The 16,922-nt window shown below is 37.5% G+C and overlaps 2 protein-coding genes across 3 annotated transcripts in view; one reads left to right on the plus strand and one right to left on the minus strand.

Annotated features, from left to right (window-relative positions):
- Window positions 1-54: 54 nt before the first annotated feature.
- Window positions 55-5,420, minus strand: nfyba (nuclear transcription factor Y, beta a). The gene is made up of 7 exons (XM_053650515.1): window positions 5,294-5,420; window positions 4,409-4,502; window positions 2,728-2,861; window positions 2,424-2,621; window positions 2,259-2,337; window positions 1,788-1,867; window positions 55-541 (listed from the first exon to the last, which is right to left on the minus strand). Exons 2-7 carry the CDS (start codon window positions 4,500-4,502, stop codon window positions 509-511), a joined length of 618 nt encoding a protein of 205 aa, XP_053506490.1. The 5' UTR covers window positions 5,294-5,420; the 3' UTR covers window positions 55-508.
- A 7,759-nt stretch (window positions 5,421-13,179) lies between these two features.
- Window positions 13,180-16,922, plus strand: part of chst11 (carbohydrate (chondroitin 4) sulfotransferase 11) — a 59,454-nt gene continuing 55,711 nt past the window's right edge. The window contains exon 1 of one of the 2 annotated variants that reach the window (XM_053650900.1): window positions 13,180-13,667. In XM_053650900.1, coding sequence (XP_053506875.1) covers window positions 13,550-13,667 — 118 coding nt within the window. In that variant the 5' untranslated portion in view covers window positions 13,180-13,549. The remainder of the gene's footprint in view (window positions 13,668-16,922) is intronic. The other variant, XM_053650901.1, reaches the window with a different exon arrangement.

Raw genomic sequence — 16,922 nt, forward strand, 5'->3', positions numbered from 1 at the left:
GATATGTTCATTCACTACCCATCTAAAAAAGTAAATATATCTTCCATTGGATACGATTTTCCAAACTTATGCGTTTCCTTTGTTTTATTTTAAGAATCAACATGAAATTGACAACCAACAAAGTTATTTATCTTTTATGATTCAAACAGAAATCAAATGAGAATTCATTTATTGTGTTTAAGTAAACCCAGTATTAGACACCCACCCACAAACCTTTAAAAACTAACAAATACATGGGACAGAAAACTCACAAAAATTATTAGCGGTCTTCATTCAGAGAGTGTGACCTTAGACTGTTTTAAAATTAACATATTATATAAGCATAACAAATGACTGTTGCATGAATTACAGACATCAAGAAAATTTACAAATTCAGGCTCTCTGCTAGCAGGTTCTTCTTTCCCTGCTCACAACTCCTCATTAATCTTGTTCTCCAAAACCACCAGTAAAACTTTACAAGGTGAGAGAGCAGTCCGTGGACAAGTGCTTGGTCTAAAGCTGATCCAGGTCATGAGAACTGGATTTGCTGAACACCAGGGATCTAAAGAAGACAAAAGAAAAGCAAAAGGTTAAAAAAAAAAAAAAAAAAAAAAAGGATGAAACGTTCAGATAATCATTAAAAATTCACGAGTGTTTGTGTCAGTCAGTCAAACAGTATTAAGAAGGTTCAACTAAGAGTTTAATATCTTTCAATAACAATTTGCCATTCAAACTAGTTAACATTATAAAGCTGCATTATAAGATGGCGTGTAATCCATACTCACTGACTATTTTATCAGGTATTAGCCATCATATAAGTGCACTGGTTATGTATACAATACAGACCACTGATAAAGAGCTAAAGGATGCTCGAGATATTGTGCAAGCTAAGAGAGAATCTCTATCGGTACACTTACGATGTGGCCATTGAGTGTTAGTGGGTTTTTCCTATTACATTTACACCAGCAAAAACACAATACTACTATGTCAGTGTCCCAGCTGAAAATGATTCACCACCTTCCTCAGTATCACACCGTATCATTGATGCATAGTATAAAGGAGCTGACAAATTGAGCACAGCAACACGTAGGCTATGGTTCGTAACTGCTTTTTCTACAAAGCTGACTTGATGAAACGGCTAAATGACATGGTAGGTATTCCTTTATATATATAAAAAAAAAAAAAGCACCCAGTTGCACAAACACAATGTTAGAACCTCCATAGCCTAATTTGAAGGTACATGGCAGCTACTAGAACAATGGCTGCAACAAGCAGCATTAATATAGCCTTAAGTTATAACTTAAACCATACAGATTAAATTTGTAGATGCTTCGTTACCTGTTGTTGCTATGAAGTATTACTAAAAGAGTGTTGAAAAACAAGCGCATAAAATACAGATATAAAGACGAACAATTTGAATCACCGCTTTTTGTAAAGACTAATAGGATTTTGTTAAAAATGTGTTAAAATGACTCGAGACAGACCTTGCTTGAAATAAAAGGTTATCCAGAGAGAGACATCTCTGCATCTCGAACATGGACGTAGTATTTCCTGTTTATATCGGCTGGCGTTTCTGATTGGCTGGTGATGGTGAATTACATCGGTCTGAAGGTTTTGCGCTACGACCATTTTACACACTACTAGTTACAACATACCTTAAAAGGTCTGCGGTGCAACCAACATTCTACACAGCTCAAGGTTTAAAGTAACTCCTTTTGAGCTATGATTTAGGGTTGACGTTACAACTTGACTTAGGATCAAAATTACGTTCGACCTGGTGCACTTTGTGGATCTCCAGACACACTCACCTGTTGGTACGATGTGGTGTACACCATGACGTTCTGCTGCTGGCCATCAGTTGTGATCAATCCAGCAGGTAATTGATTTGCTGCAACGCAAAAACCTCAACCCTGAGTATAAAGCACTAATGACATTTATATACTGTATATCACCATCACTGTGCTATTTTTGCAGCATTACGCAGCCTTTGGTGCCTGAGCACTTCTGTAGCTTTACACTCTGCTGTAACACCGCAGCACTTGCAACTTTAGTCAACAGCAAAAATATAACTAACAATTTATCTTAATACTGTAACACTTGCCACCAATGTAGAGAATTTGTGTGCATGTCTATTGATGTAACGTTGAAAACATGCAAGTAAGAATTTCATTGCAAATTCTATTTTTTTTTAAACCAATAAAACTTGAAGTTTTACAGTAAGTACTTTAAATGTCTGCAATTGTAAAATAAATGTTTATTTGTAAAGATTCAATACTTACTGAAACTGTCTTCTGTAAGTTCTTCGCTCAGGCCTTCTGTGACTGCCACTCCAGAAATTCCCTTCTCACCCTTCATCGCCTAAAAAACACCACATCCCTTCATCTACTCCTTTACACCAACATTAAAGAACACTTTTTGATGTGTGTGCGCACATAAACCCATACCTCTCTGAACTTCTGCAGATAAAGCTTAAGTGGCTCCACATACATATCAAAACCCAGCGTAGACATGGCAAACAGGATGTCCTCGCCATTGATGGTTTTGCGCTTCTCCTGATGACATCGCTCGCTCGCTTCTGAAGTGATGAAGCTGATGAACTCGCTCACACACTCCTGTACGCATTCTTTTGCATCTTTTGCAATCTGTGAGCAAAATAAAATTAATAATTTTTTTTTTTTAAATAATCAAATTCAGCAAAACATTCACGACTTGTGATAACTGGAGTATGTGAATGAATGAAACACAAACCTTTCCCGTCTGTGGGATGGCGTTCTTCATGATGCGAGCTACGTTAGCAATAGGCAGGTAGATATCCTGCTCTCGGAGATTGTCTTTGCAACCGTTGCCATCTTCATGGTCATGAAGACTTTCTTCGCCATCATCTAGATAGAGACGAAATACATATGAACATTTGCACCATGAACATTTTGACCCTTTATCTTAAAGGTTTTTAATAGCTCTGAATTCTGAGTTTGACTCTTATGACACTATTTCAACATGGCAGCGTGACACATGGTTGTGTGCATGACCAAAAATATGGTGGATTTCAAATATTAATCAATTCAGGTGGACAGATTTAGGAGATCCCTCAGAAATCTATAAAGATCAGTGCATTTGTGTGTAAAAATAAATAAATAAAAATCAGAAAAGTATAACTTTTTAAGCTGGACATATTTACTTTCAATTTTTGTTGTGTAATTGGACAGTTTGGCAGGCTATATTATAAAATAAAAGTTATTTTATGTACAACACTACTCATTACTTCCAAAATCTTTACAATAATATATAGACAGAGTGACTGCTAATGAATTTTAAGAGCAAATACAAGTGCTTTTTGCCAGAGGATACAAAATAGGGCAGTGTACATGTGCAAAACAAGCAACTAAACTACTCATCGCTTTTGTGTGAAGGAGAGCTCATCAAAACTTTACACTGGGATTTCAGTGAAACATAATTTAAGCCAGTGTTAGACTGTGCGATTAGATCGTTACTTGTTACAATGCACAAAACAATCCCTGTAAAATCTCAATCATGTTGTATAACCAGCTGTGCCATAACATGCGTCCTCCAAGTCAGATTATACCATGAAGATCCTCTAAGGATAGACCTACAATTAAAGAAAACAACTCCATTTTCTGGCCAAGCAAAATGAGAGTAGTTTTCTTTAATTGTAGGTCTATCCTTAGAGGATCTTCAGGGTATAATCTGACTTGGAGGACGCATGTTATGGCACAGCTGGTTATACAACTGTATATACACAACACAAACTGAAACCATCTTTAAAGTGAGCTCAGGGTAATAAAGATGTTCTTCTGTCCGTTATTGTGTTTAGTTAATGGTTTTTCATTGCTGACCATATTAGTAGCTGTGCCGTGGGTTTTGCGTAATCCTATGCAGTGCTGCTATTGATGGCTTTTAGGCAACAGATAAGCAAAGACCAACAATTTTTTTTTTTAAACACACACAAAAAAAACATAACTGGCATGGAGCCATTTGAGAGAACAAAGAGTCGACTCTTATTAGTGAGTTGAGCCAAGTGGTCTGATTCACTGGGGCTTCGGTTGTGGCGCACCTTGCATCTCCAGAAGCACACCTAAATTTATATTTCAGTCTACACTACTGATATATAACATGCTGATATCAAACACTCTGTCTGGAAACTCGGAAATTTAGACTATATCCGGAGCTCCCAGTTGCCATGAAGGCATTAACTCGTTAGTAACACGATACGACTAGAGATATGTAGCGTGAACCAACTCATTTGAAGCTTTGTTTCATTACATTACACACGAAATGTTTTTGATCCTAGCCATCGTTGGGTGGGCTTTTAAACTATAATACATTATGTTTTATATATAGTGTGTGGGCTTTTTAAGATATAATACATTATATGTTTTCTATATAATGTATAAGTCAGCTATTAACTTGCCCTCTTGCGTTTGTAACACATAGTGGCCACTGGTCATATAGTCGCTCGTTATGGCCAACTGCGAGGTATCGGTGGTGGTACTGTCTCCGTCCATCTGAAAATAAAATGCACCATAAAATTATGTCAGGATAATGAAACAAATAAAACTTGTGCAAACTGAACCGCTAAGATACCTGCATTTCTCGATTACCAACGCTAGCTAGTTAGCTAAAGCGCGCGCCTATTCCAACATAACTAGCTAGTTCACTAGAATTCAGTACACCAATTCGAAATGAGTTTATACGAAAGAAAATAAACAAAAACAATACAATTCAACAATTAGGCGTATTTATTTCCCAATTTAAATGCTTTGTGTTTCTTTGTTTGGTTTTAAAATTAGCTTGACAACAGCTAAGGACAGTTAGCCATCTAGCCAATAGGAGAAATGCCTCGCTAGCCGCGGTTCCTGCTGAAATAAGACGGTCCACCATAATTGCAAATATTTAAGATTCTTATTAAATGATCTCTACATAACTACATACCAGCAATGCACATAATTCCGAGGTTAGTCAGAGGGCTCGGCCGGGGATATGTTGGTGACATTTTGCCCGGGAGAGGAAATCTTTAGTAAGCTTTTATACGACACTGTAATTGTGCAGTGTAATGTCGGTAGCTAGCCTCCTGTCCAACAAAGAGATCCTCAGCTCAGGAGAGAGTTTGGGCCTTGTGGTTTATACCGAACTACAGTCCCAAACCTGTCCCTAATTAAGCATTATTCTCGACACTTCCTGCTTTCAATCGCACATTCAGATAGACAACAAGCAAAAAAATCTCTCCGAGACGGACATTTTCATTCGAGCTAACGAGAAATCGGTTAGCAATCATTGGCCGAAGCCAGATACAAACCTGCAATGAAGCCCTGGTTGGTTCGCGTCTGCAAACGGCCGTGTGGTTGGACAGAAAATGGCTGCGAAAGGACCAGTCCCAGCGCGGAGAGCGCCGCCATACTGCACCGCCTCCTGCTACCACTAGAGGCCGCGACATGGGGTTAACACACCACTTCACTCTTCTCTAACACTGCTTTTACTACTCATATAAACACCTGTTTCATTCAATTTCATTTATATAACACTTTTAACAATATATATTATCACAAAAGCAGCTTTACGCAAATCCTGATGTACACTCTGAGGAAAAAAAACAGTACTACACTACCTTTTCTTCTGGCTGTTGTGGTCTGCTCAAGTGTACACCTTTTTCTATCCATCCATCCATCCATCCATCTTCTATACCGCTTATCCTACAGGGTCGTAGGGAACCTGGAGCCTATCCCAGGGAGCATGGGGCACAAGGCGGGGTATACCCTGGACGGGGTGACAATCCATCGCAGGACACAATCACACACATTCATACACTACGGACACTTTGGACATGCCAATCATGGTACCTTGCATGTCTTTGGACTGGGGAGGAAACCGGAGAACCTGGAGGAAACCCCCGTATCACGGGGAGAACATGCAAACTCCGCACACACAAACACACACACAGGGACGTGGCGGGAATCGAACCCCCAACCTTGGAGGCATGAGGTGAACGTACTAAGCCACCGTGAGCCCACCTTTTGTACCTTTAGTACATATTTAACATAGATAAATGCATGAGTTTACCCTTTAAACTTTACTCTAAAACAAATTGCAGTCCATTTCTTTTTTTTTTTTATAGCTATGCATAGCCTAAAGATGGATACCTGAAAGATGGCTGTGGATTCCAAAGAATTGTATAGGATGTCTTTATATAATGTAGCATGAAGATTTCCCTTCACTGGAAGTAAGAGGCCAGCATGACAATGCCCCTGTGCACAAAAAAAATAGGTCATTAAAACAAGGTGTGCCAAGGTTGGAGTGGAAAAACTCAAGTGTCATGCACAGAGCCCTGACCTCACCCCCACTGAACATCTTTAGGATGAACTGGAATGCTGAATGCACCCCAGGCCTCCTCACCCAGCATCAGTGCATGCCTGACCTCACTAATACTCCTGGCAAATCCCCATAGCCAAGCTCCAAAGTCTTGTGAAAAGCCTGCCCAGAAGAAAAGAGGTTATTATAACAGCAAACAGGGGACTAAATCTGGAATGGGTTGTTCAACAAGCAGGTATGAGTGTGATTATCCGGTGTCCACAAAATTTTGGCCATGTAGTGTATGTGAGCTTGGGTTACTTTCTGTGTAGCATATTTCCCCACGTCTGTGTGGGATTTCTCTGGGCTCTCCAGTTTCATCCCACATCTCAAAAGTATATCTGTAGGTGAACTGGCTATGCTAAATTGAGAACATGCATACATACACAGGCAGAGGTGGGATTAGAACCCCCAACCCTGGAGGTGCACAAAAAATGTTATAACCACTAAGCAACCATGCCCCCAACTTAATTATTTAATACTTAAAAATCTTAATATACCACCATCTGTATGTAACCTCATAGATGATCCATATGTATTCACTACACACCATGGCTCTGAAGGCAAGCAGTAATAAAGCATTGTAGCATGTCAATCATCTGATTGAAGCATGTCAGTTCAGTCATCTCTGACCATGGTGATTTCTCACCAATCAAATTCCAACATGCTGAACTTGACCACTCAATGTGAAAAACACATACCGCCAGCCATAAAGGTCTGAAATGTCTTACTTGCAAGAAGTTGGGCAACTCAAATAATCGAAACAGTTAATTGTAGACTATTTTTTGCATTTTTACAAACTTTACTAAGTTATCATAGCAATAGTAGTGTTCCAAACTTGTGGCCTGTAGTATGCATGTGAAAGTGTGTATGTAAACGTGCAGAATGCAGATTGTGCAGAACTTGTGGAACCAAGCCAACGTTCTCATTCCCACTGGTTGCTATTACACTTTTAATACTTGTCTGTCATCATTCCTTTTTTCTCATCCCCTCTGTGGTGATCTCTTTCTGAGAAGAAACACATGTAGAAACTTATCATATAAATTGAATTTATGGTAATAAAATACGCAGTCCAGAGTAGCTGAGACCATTGAATATAAGACATTTTTTTATGTCTCCCCCCTCCCTCTCTAGTGCCCTTGTGTCTCATATTGGTAATGTGCTATTTGTCTCTTTTTCACAAAGGAACCTTATACAGTGAATTTTCTGAAGCTGTTGTTTCCTTGGCCCCAACAACAACTCTGTTTATAAGGATTTTGCTCTTATAATTCATATGGGGAAAATACACAGGTTCTTTTGGATTTGTTTGGGGACCCACAATTATCATTTTATCAGTTTATTGGTTTGCTTACAATGCACAAAATTCACAAGAACTTTGGTTAGCTGTTGGTAAAGTCTTAAAAGAAAAGAAAGAAAAAGTGTTTCCTAATATGTTTATACTTATCAGTACTCTTGCTTTATGTTTATGATAGACTCAAAGGTCTTACAATAAGGTTTTTCAGCAATCACTTTCACCCTCACAAACTATGTTACTGTGGTTTCTTTAAAACGTTATGCCCTTTAGATATTTCAGAGCTTTGGGAATTCTAGAGCAGCGATAAACATCTGGATGCTTGCTTGTAATTAAGCCATACAGTGTGAAACCCACAAGCCTTTCATCGTTCTAAATGACTTCCTGTTGTGCAGACTGGAAGTTTTCCCTCAGTGATAGTGAAAAATGAGTTTATTAACGGTGTTATTCTTTCACAGGTGTGTGTGTGTGTGTGTGTGTGTGGTCAGTGTGGTCAGTGTGGTTAGTCAGTTTAGTATCTCATTTAAGACATGATCAATTGCATATACAGTGATATACTCAAAACTGTGGGATATACTAGTGGTATGTTTTGTTCCACTCTGGGTTGTTTGGTTTCATTGTAGAAAAAGGGGCACTTTGGATCTTTGTATAGTTAAGGGTTCTTAGTGTGCTCAGGGGCGGTGTGATGTGGCTTGACATGAAGCAGAACTACTGTTACCAACAATTTTACAGTTTGGCCATTCACATTACCAATAAGAAGAAGAAGAAAAAAAGACTAAAAAAATAAATAGAATAAGAAAGAAAAAGAACAGGAAGAAGATCAGGAAGAAGAAAAGGAAATAGAAGAAAAGAACAAGAGGAACAAGGAGAAGAAAAATAAACAAGAATACGAAAGAAGCAGAAACAAAAATAAAAGAAAAAAGGAAAAGAAGAAGAAGAAAAAGAATTCCAAAGTTGGTGGCAAGTTGTGTTTTTATGTTGGAATGTTTCTGCTACAGTCAGGGGCGGACTTAGCACTAGGCAAAGGTGGGCAACTGCCTTGGGCCCCCAGAAGCCACGGGCCCCCTAAAAATGCAAATCATCCATCCATCCATCTTCAACCACTTACTCCTTTTCAGGGTCACGGGGAAACCTGGAGCCTATCCCAGGAAGCATCGGGCACAAGGCGGGGTACACCCTGGACAGGGTGCCAATCCATCGCAGGGCACACTCACACTCACACACCCATTCATACACGCCAATCAGCCTACCATGCATGTCTTTGGACTGGGGGAGGAAACCGGAGCACCCGGAGGAAACCCCCACAGCACGGGGAGAACATGCAAACTCCGCACACACATGTGCACATGTGTGCCCGCCCCGGCGGGAATTGAACCCCGGAGGTGTGAGGCGAACGTGCTAACCACTAAGCCACCGTGCGCCCAAAATGCAAATCATATATATATTTAATTATCAGTGCTAAATCACATATACTGAAAATGTAAATATTGATATTAAAACATTGAAATGAGGGCCCCATTCCTGTATTTTGCCTAGGGCCCCCAAATCACTAAATCTGCCCCTAATTTAAGTATGTGTTTAGGTAAATCTGTCTCATTTAGTTTAAAATTGTAACAGGAGAAGTTGTGTAGTTTTTCTATAAAGTAAAACACTACTGTCAGTTACCATAGGACAACACCATCCATCCAACAATAAGAATATTTTTTATTCTAAGGTGTTTTTTTTCTCTGTTTATTTTCAACTGTTTCAGTTTGGTTGGACTTTATTTGCTCATATCTAAATGTTTCTTCCTTCTCATAAACAGTAGTATATATTTCATAGAAGTAAAAGTCATTGCAGATTAAAATTCTTGTACATATAGTTTAATGATTCCCAGAATGAAATGTGCACCAATATGTTGGGTTGTGATCAGAATTGTATCTTACAAGTAACATTACGACTAATTTTTATTTATTTATTTATTGGGGGGGGGGGGGGGGGGGGGGGCTTTATAATGATACTACTACTACTACTACTACTACTACTACTACTACTAATAATAATAATAATAATAATAATAATAATAATAATAATAATGGGCTTACATTTTGATAACAGTGTCCCATTCTATTGGGAAAAAGGCAAAAAAAAATGTTACTTGAAGATAGCAATCTGTTTCCTCAGTGAAGCTCCCGCTGAGAAACCTGAAAGAGCTCTGCAGGATCTTAAGGGATAAAAGGGATAAATTTATATTTTGTGACAATGTCCATTGTTAAAGAAAGGAAGAAGAAGAAGAGGAAGCGGAAGAATTATTCCACATTTGGTGGCGAGTTGTGTTTTTATGTCTGACCAGCAGATGTCGCTAATTTTGCGGTGTTTTCTAACCCTGAGTTATTTTTAGCTTCGTAAAAACTTTATTCAGTACACTGTACCTATTATATTGTTTTCATACATCACAGAGGAATGAGAAAATATATTGTTTGGATGATTGTACCCTGAGTAAACTTAAATACATTTTAAAATTGCAGTGTTAAAATGATGATATAAAATTGATATTGTGATAAATATCAGCTTTTCCTTGAAGCAGATTTAAGTTTCAGGATTTCAAAAGTCTGGCTCAGATCAGCACATGCAGCTGAAACACTTCTGCCTGATTGATAGTGAAGAGAATTTGAATTCACTTTAATTCACCTGTTAAATTTAACTGGTGAAAAAAAATTGTTTTCGCCTTTTTTGTGTCTATGTTGATGTTGAGGTAGACGTCTTCTTCTTCTTCTTCTTTTTTTTAATGTACATGCTGAATAATTGTGATTATAATTCTGTTAGTGTTCGTATTGATTAAAAAGAAAATGCCATTTAAATAAATATTTGTGACCTTAATATTTTATTGTAATTTTCATGTAGTTGTTTAGTATAAATATAACATAAATTACTCACAAATTATAATTATTTATATTTTTATTTATATTTTGTATACTGGACATTATTGTTTATGGTTGTGTTACATATCTCAAGTAATATCGCAGACAAGTATTCTTATTCGTATTTATCTATATTTATTCATTTTCTCTGCTTTTTGGTTGTTGTTTTTTTGTTTTTTTTACATGTGATATTTATCGTTTCGTTGTGGTTGTAATATGTTTATGATTTTATTGTAGTTGTGTGGTTATAATATATTTTTGTGATAGTAACTGTCGCTGTTTTAGTTAGCCAAGTTCAGTAATAACGTCCCCTACCGCTGATTTTTAACTCTTTAGGTTCAGTCACTGCCCTCGTGCTGTATGGACGAGCTCATTCTCTCACCAGGGGAGGGGAGTTTTTGTGTTGTGACTGGATGCCGACCGCTTCCCCTGTGACTCAGAGATGAATAGTTCACTCCAGGGACCGTGCAAAACCTAGGGTTGCCAGATTGGCAGATTAAAAAGGCCTCTGTTTCATTTTCATGTAGTAAATCACTTTTGATTTAAAATTAGGGTTTTTAAAAAATAATATATTTACTTTAAAAAAAAAAATTAATAAAATTATTTTTAGAAAACAATTTAATGAGAAAATCCAATTTATTAGGTAAAAGTTGTTTAAAACAATAAATACAATACAATTGGTTTACTGAATAAAAACTATTTAATCTGCAACCTCCATTTATTTTTGATATTTTTTTTATATTTGTCTGGAAAAACACTTGGGATGTTAATTTTGGGCAGTTTTTGCTGATACATTTGCTGATTCACTATGTATGTATGTATAAAACTAATAATACCGTAATTAATAAAAACATTTAATTGACCAATTTTGGTCAGAATTTGGTCAGATATTGTTGCAAATTATATTGTATTAATCAGTCTTATTAAGCAACAGTTTTTTGCTAACTATAATTAAACATTTTTTTTGATGGTGTCCCCATGTATATTTAAGCAATATCGCACCAGCAAGAGTGTGGTTATATTGATTATCGGCACGGCTGTGATTCAGGGTAGGCACAACCTACAGGGTTTTTATTTGGTTGTTTGTTTGTTTTTATGGACAGTTTTTCTTTTCTAACTTAAAGTTTAAATGAAACAATTAGCTAACTAACTACCATTTTTTAGGGACTAAGTAATATTAAGTTGCTAGCAAGCTAGCTAGTTTACTGTACATTCCTTGATGAAAACAGTATCCCAAACACTATCCTGATGGTTGGCTGAACAGTAAAATATGTTTGTTTGTTTTGTATTTTGACTGTATCACGTTAATTGTTCTGATTTTCAGTGCTCCGTGGAAACTTTTCATTGAATTGGTAAATGAAGAAAGTAATTTGAAAGTAAACAATAAATTGTTGACATAGCATAGTACAGCTTTACATGACTGCATGATTGTATCTTTTGGATTTTACTCAGACCTGGTTTAAAGTGTTAAAAGTTTAAAGTCTCTTACAAATATTATAAGTTGAACTTAAATGTACAATCAATTATTCTGTTACAAATCAATTACAAATTATTCTTAAATGAACTGTACTCTACACCATGACCAGAAGATATTTTTTTAATTTGTTTGTTTTTGCCTCATTTAACACTTTTTAAACAATATTTAAATAAAGATACCATGTCAGCAAAGAATATTGATATTTCAAACCACACAGATTAACACAAGTGTCAAATATGTTTTTTTAAGCTAAGCTAGTGGTATTCATACGTTGAATTTTTCCCCTATAAGTTAAAACTGCTTCATACCACACTAGACAGACAGACAGACAGACAGACAGACAGATAGATAGATAGATAGATAGATAGATAGATAGATAGATAGATAGATAGATACTTTATTGGTGCCAATAGTAAAGCAATGTGATGTTACAGTAGTAACAGAATAGCACAGACTTATTTTTTACTTATTTTGAGGCTTAACATAACATTGTTAATAATAAAAGTAAAATAAAGAAAAAAAATCAGTGTGCATGCATTACCAATGTGCAAAATTGTAATGGTTAAGTTAATTACTAGAAAAACAGTGTACCGGTGCATAGTAGTAGTATTGAATATTAGGGTATTGGGGTATATTGGGGTATATTGGGGTATAAGGTTATTGGTGATTCTCCTTCTGGCAGTGTTATAACTATTATAACTGTTTTATAACAACAATCCTGAATCCTTTTAAACTTATTAAACAAAAACCAAGAGTGCAGTTTTAGTAGCCAAAATTTCAAGGCATCCCTAATAAATATGGTTACCTGCGGTTAACGCTATACATAGCCAAGTCAAACATACATTATTAGATTTTATTTATTTCACATTAATGCATCGGCACTCCTTTCAAGCGAGAAACTTGAAATGAGATGAGATCATTGGGCAAAAGATTACTAATGTTAGATGGAGTGAAGGGGGAGGGCTTCGAGGTGGCTCAGTTAATAGACAGAATGTTTCAAACACCTACATATAGCCTACCTTACACTCATTCCATATTCATATAACTACTGCTGTTTTTATTGGGGGAAAAGAAGATTGTGCTTTTGTGTATGTGTATGTAACCTGCACTAGGGTACTCTGATGTAAAAAAAACAACAACAAAAAAAAAACATATGAGGGTTGGTAGAACTGCAACAATTATAGAATAATGCAAGCATTTATAATGTTCATAAACTATATCGAAGCATGCATAATAAACGTTATGTATATATGTAATTGACGGCAATAATCATTTCTATTAATTTTCCCACAGTTCTGGCGACGCGATGGATCCGGACGTCCTTATTTGGGCATCACCTTTACGTCACACACGGTGGCTCTATTGGCTGGACTCAATACCAATCTGGCAACCTGGTTTCTCGCCTAGTGAGCAACGCGAACACAGCAGCATCAGCATCAGCAGATCGCGACTCAGACTCACACACACACACGTACACACACACACTGGCGCTCGTCTCTCTCTGTGTCTCCGTGTCCCTGTCTTTCTCTCCGCCGAGCCATGAAACAGATGCTGTTCGACCTGATGAGGATGAGCAGGATTTGCCGGATGGTCCTCGCCACATGTTTGGGATCTTTTATCCTGGTCATCTTTTATTTCCAAAGTATGTTCCAACCAGGTAGGACCCGCGCAGTTATGTCCTTTTTTATTTTTTTAGACGCGTCCATTAATTATTTTTTTTTATCCCTTTGTGGCAACTGATCGCGAGTATGGCCTCTGTAATATTGGGATGTTAGAAAAAGATGTTGAGGGGGAAATGAATAAAGAAACAAGATCTAAGAAAGCGGCGGCGGAGCGCGTGCACAATGACAGGGAAGCGCGAGGCACTGAGACAGCTGTGTTGGTTAGGGTTAGGTCCTTTCTTTCCTTTGTGCAACCTTTGAATAAAAAAAAAATACGACACATAGGTTGGCATCAGAGCTGTTCAGCAACATTCGTACATTCTTTGAGTTGAGTGCTCTCCGCTCCATATACACAAACAGATCATTGTTGACACACGGCGCGCGCGCCTCTGACCGGTATATTTCGGGGTGCTGTGCATGCACGCGTCTCCATTAATACGAACACAGCTCCCCGCAGAGAGCACGACAAAAAGCCGTTCAAGTGCGCGTGAACCGGTTTGTGGCTGCGTCCCAAACCGCACGGAACCTTGCATGAATAGCAGGGCAAAATAGTACGCCACTTGATGTAACTATGGTAACCTCTGGAGCCGTGCTGTTTCAACTTAATGGGAATCTTGTTTAAAGTTGTTTCACATTGCGTTAAACAAAAAAATCCAGATTGGAATCAAACAGTGGAGAAGTAAAAGAAAAAAAAAACCTGACAAAACTTTCCCCACACAGTCTCTAGGCGCGCGCTCGTGCCTTTCAATCCTTTGCGTTATTGCACGTGTAGGAGGTTGTACAGACAGACAGACAGACAGTCAGACATACCACTAATGCAAGAAGCAGACCGAGAAATAAAACGAGTAAAGTGAGCAACAGGCTCACCGACGCTGTGGAAGCGGTGAGTCATCGACAACGCCGGCTAGTGCGCGATCTCACAGCTCTTAAAGTAACCCTTGTCATGTAAAACTAAAAAATAATCAATGTAGATACACGGGTTGTTAACTCAAGTCTTGAGGACACCAAACCCCAGTTTAATACTGTTAAGTTCTTGTCCGATACCAGTCACAGAACCAGAATCTGAACCCTGCTCTGGCTGATTTCCTCTTGTGTGGTACCGGGAAGAAGTCACACCAACACCAACATTCAGTGAAAGCTTCTTAGTTTAATGATACAGAAAGCATAGAATATATACTCACAGAAATATTGATAAAGAATGATAAATATCAGTTGGAACAGGTCACAGATCAAATCAAAGCATCTGTTACATAGGTTCGAGTGATATAAGAACTAAAGGCATCTAGTCTGCCAGATAATAATAGGAGGAAGAAGAAGAACCGAGAGAGAGAGAGGGCGAAAGGTAGGTGATTAGGAATGCTCAAAACAACACATTCCACGAATACAAAACAATTTGATGACACAAATATCAATCAATACATCGTGACACAAACTAGAGACCTTCAGAATTGAGACCCAGAGATCATGGTATGAAACTCGCTAGATGCATTTCCCTACACATCTCATTCACGTGATCAGCTAATTAATGAGTTGGATCAGGTAACCTCAGACCTCATGATGCTGAATAATTAGTTGTTTAATCGGTTCCTTCAATGCTCGAAAAAAAAATCTTTAAAATGTCTCAGGAACGTCTACATCTATACCCAATTTAAAATGCAAGGCTCTATGAATAAACATGAATATGCAAACAGATCCATGCACCTCCCCAATAGCCTCATGCAGTTACAACACAATTAGCCAACTTGAACTGGATTCACAGTTAGGTTTTTTTGAATAATTTTGGTGTCACAGAAAAACATTGTATATTTTACATTGTAAAAGATTTCCTCGGGTGTGAGTCGAGATTTGTGGTCTAAAAACATATAAAGTTCCATTGCGACCAAAGACGGCTGACAACAAAGTTTTGGAAGTGTCTAAAGTTTTTTAAAAAAAAAATTAAAACCTCACTGCTGTGACACTTGTTGAAAAGTTACCAGTATGTAGCAAATTAAACGTGGGATTTAAACAAAGAGTGCATTGTTGTTGTTTTTTGGCACATCGCTAACATTGCGAGAACTTGCTTCTTTCTATGTGAGCCTGTTCTCTGCACAACCCCAGATCGAAATGGTTGATGACGTAAACAGAATGTTGTAGTTTTCTTTAATCACAGGTCTATCGTCAGAGGATCTTCATCGTATAATCTAACATGGAGAACATGTTATCGCACAGTTTGTTATAGAATTTGGCCAAGATCATCTTATACAGTGTGATACGTATTAGGAATAATAATAATAATAATAATAATAATAATAATAATAAAAGACCACAGAAATCACACAGTATAAACCCAGCTGTAGATGGATCGCTAGCGAACTACTTGTAAATTTGCTTACATTTAGCACACTTAGACACTAGTGAGATTTTATTATTATTTTATTATGGTTTGTGTCATTATATTCTCAGGGATTTATTTAACACCAGCCAGACCTGGCAAATTATACCTTGACACCAGTGAAAATGACTTAGTTCTTTGCTGACATTGGCTAAGTTAGCTAGCTAGTTTAACACAGAGATCTGGAAGTAAAAGTTTGTACTTGTCAGGTCATCTGCCAGTCACGCCGCTGAGAATATTAGGTATCACTGATTAAATTCTCATACATATTGCTGTCAGATTAATTTTACAGAAGTACTGAGAAAGACTCTTTTCTGCTGTGTTAACAACTTTACAAATACGATTTGATACGATATCATTTGCCTCAGCCATCCAACAGGAGATAATGAGATTTTGAGTTCATGGATAAGTTAATCACACATGCTAACAGGAGAGGGCAGGGTAATGTGCTCATTTACTTACATGGAATTAATATCCAAATGTACAAAGATGACAGGCAGGACCCATTTATTGGAAAAGGTTCAAGAATGTTTGTGGTATTTACCATGTTAACTCGCTTTGTATAAAAGGTCTTTGAGTCTTATCCCTTCCACTGAAGCACATGTTCAGACAACCATGCTGGTGTTGTCATTCAAGCAAAACCAGTATTAAGAAATTCTGTACATATTTTTTAAGAATTTACTTTACACTCAAGTTGCTGTTGATAATGTAATCGGGAAGGTAAAATTTAGTACGCAAATGCAAATGCAGTGGTAGTCTCAGACTTTTGAACCCCACTGCGATCCAACATGGCATGGACGAGTCCAGACACTGTCATGGCTGCTCTGCTCGACTCGAATATTCTTAGATTTGAATATTCAGATGCTTTTGTGTGGTTATT

This window comes from Ictalurus furcatus, chromosome 19 (assembly GCF_023375685.1).
Source record: "Ictalurus furcatus strain D&B chromosome 19, Billie_1.0, whole genome shotgun sequence".
Lineage (NCBI taxonomy): Eukaryota > Metazoa > Chordata > Actinopteri > Siluriformes > Ictaluridae > Ictalurus > Ictalurus furcatus.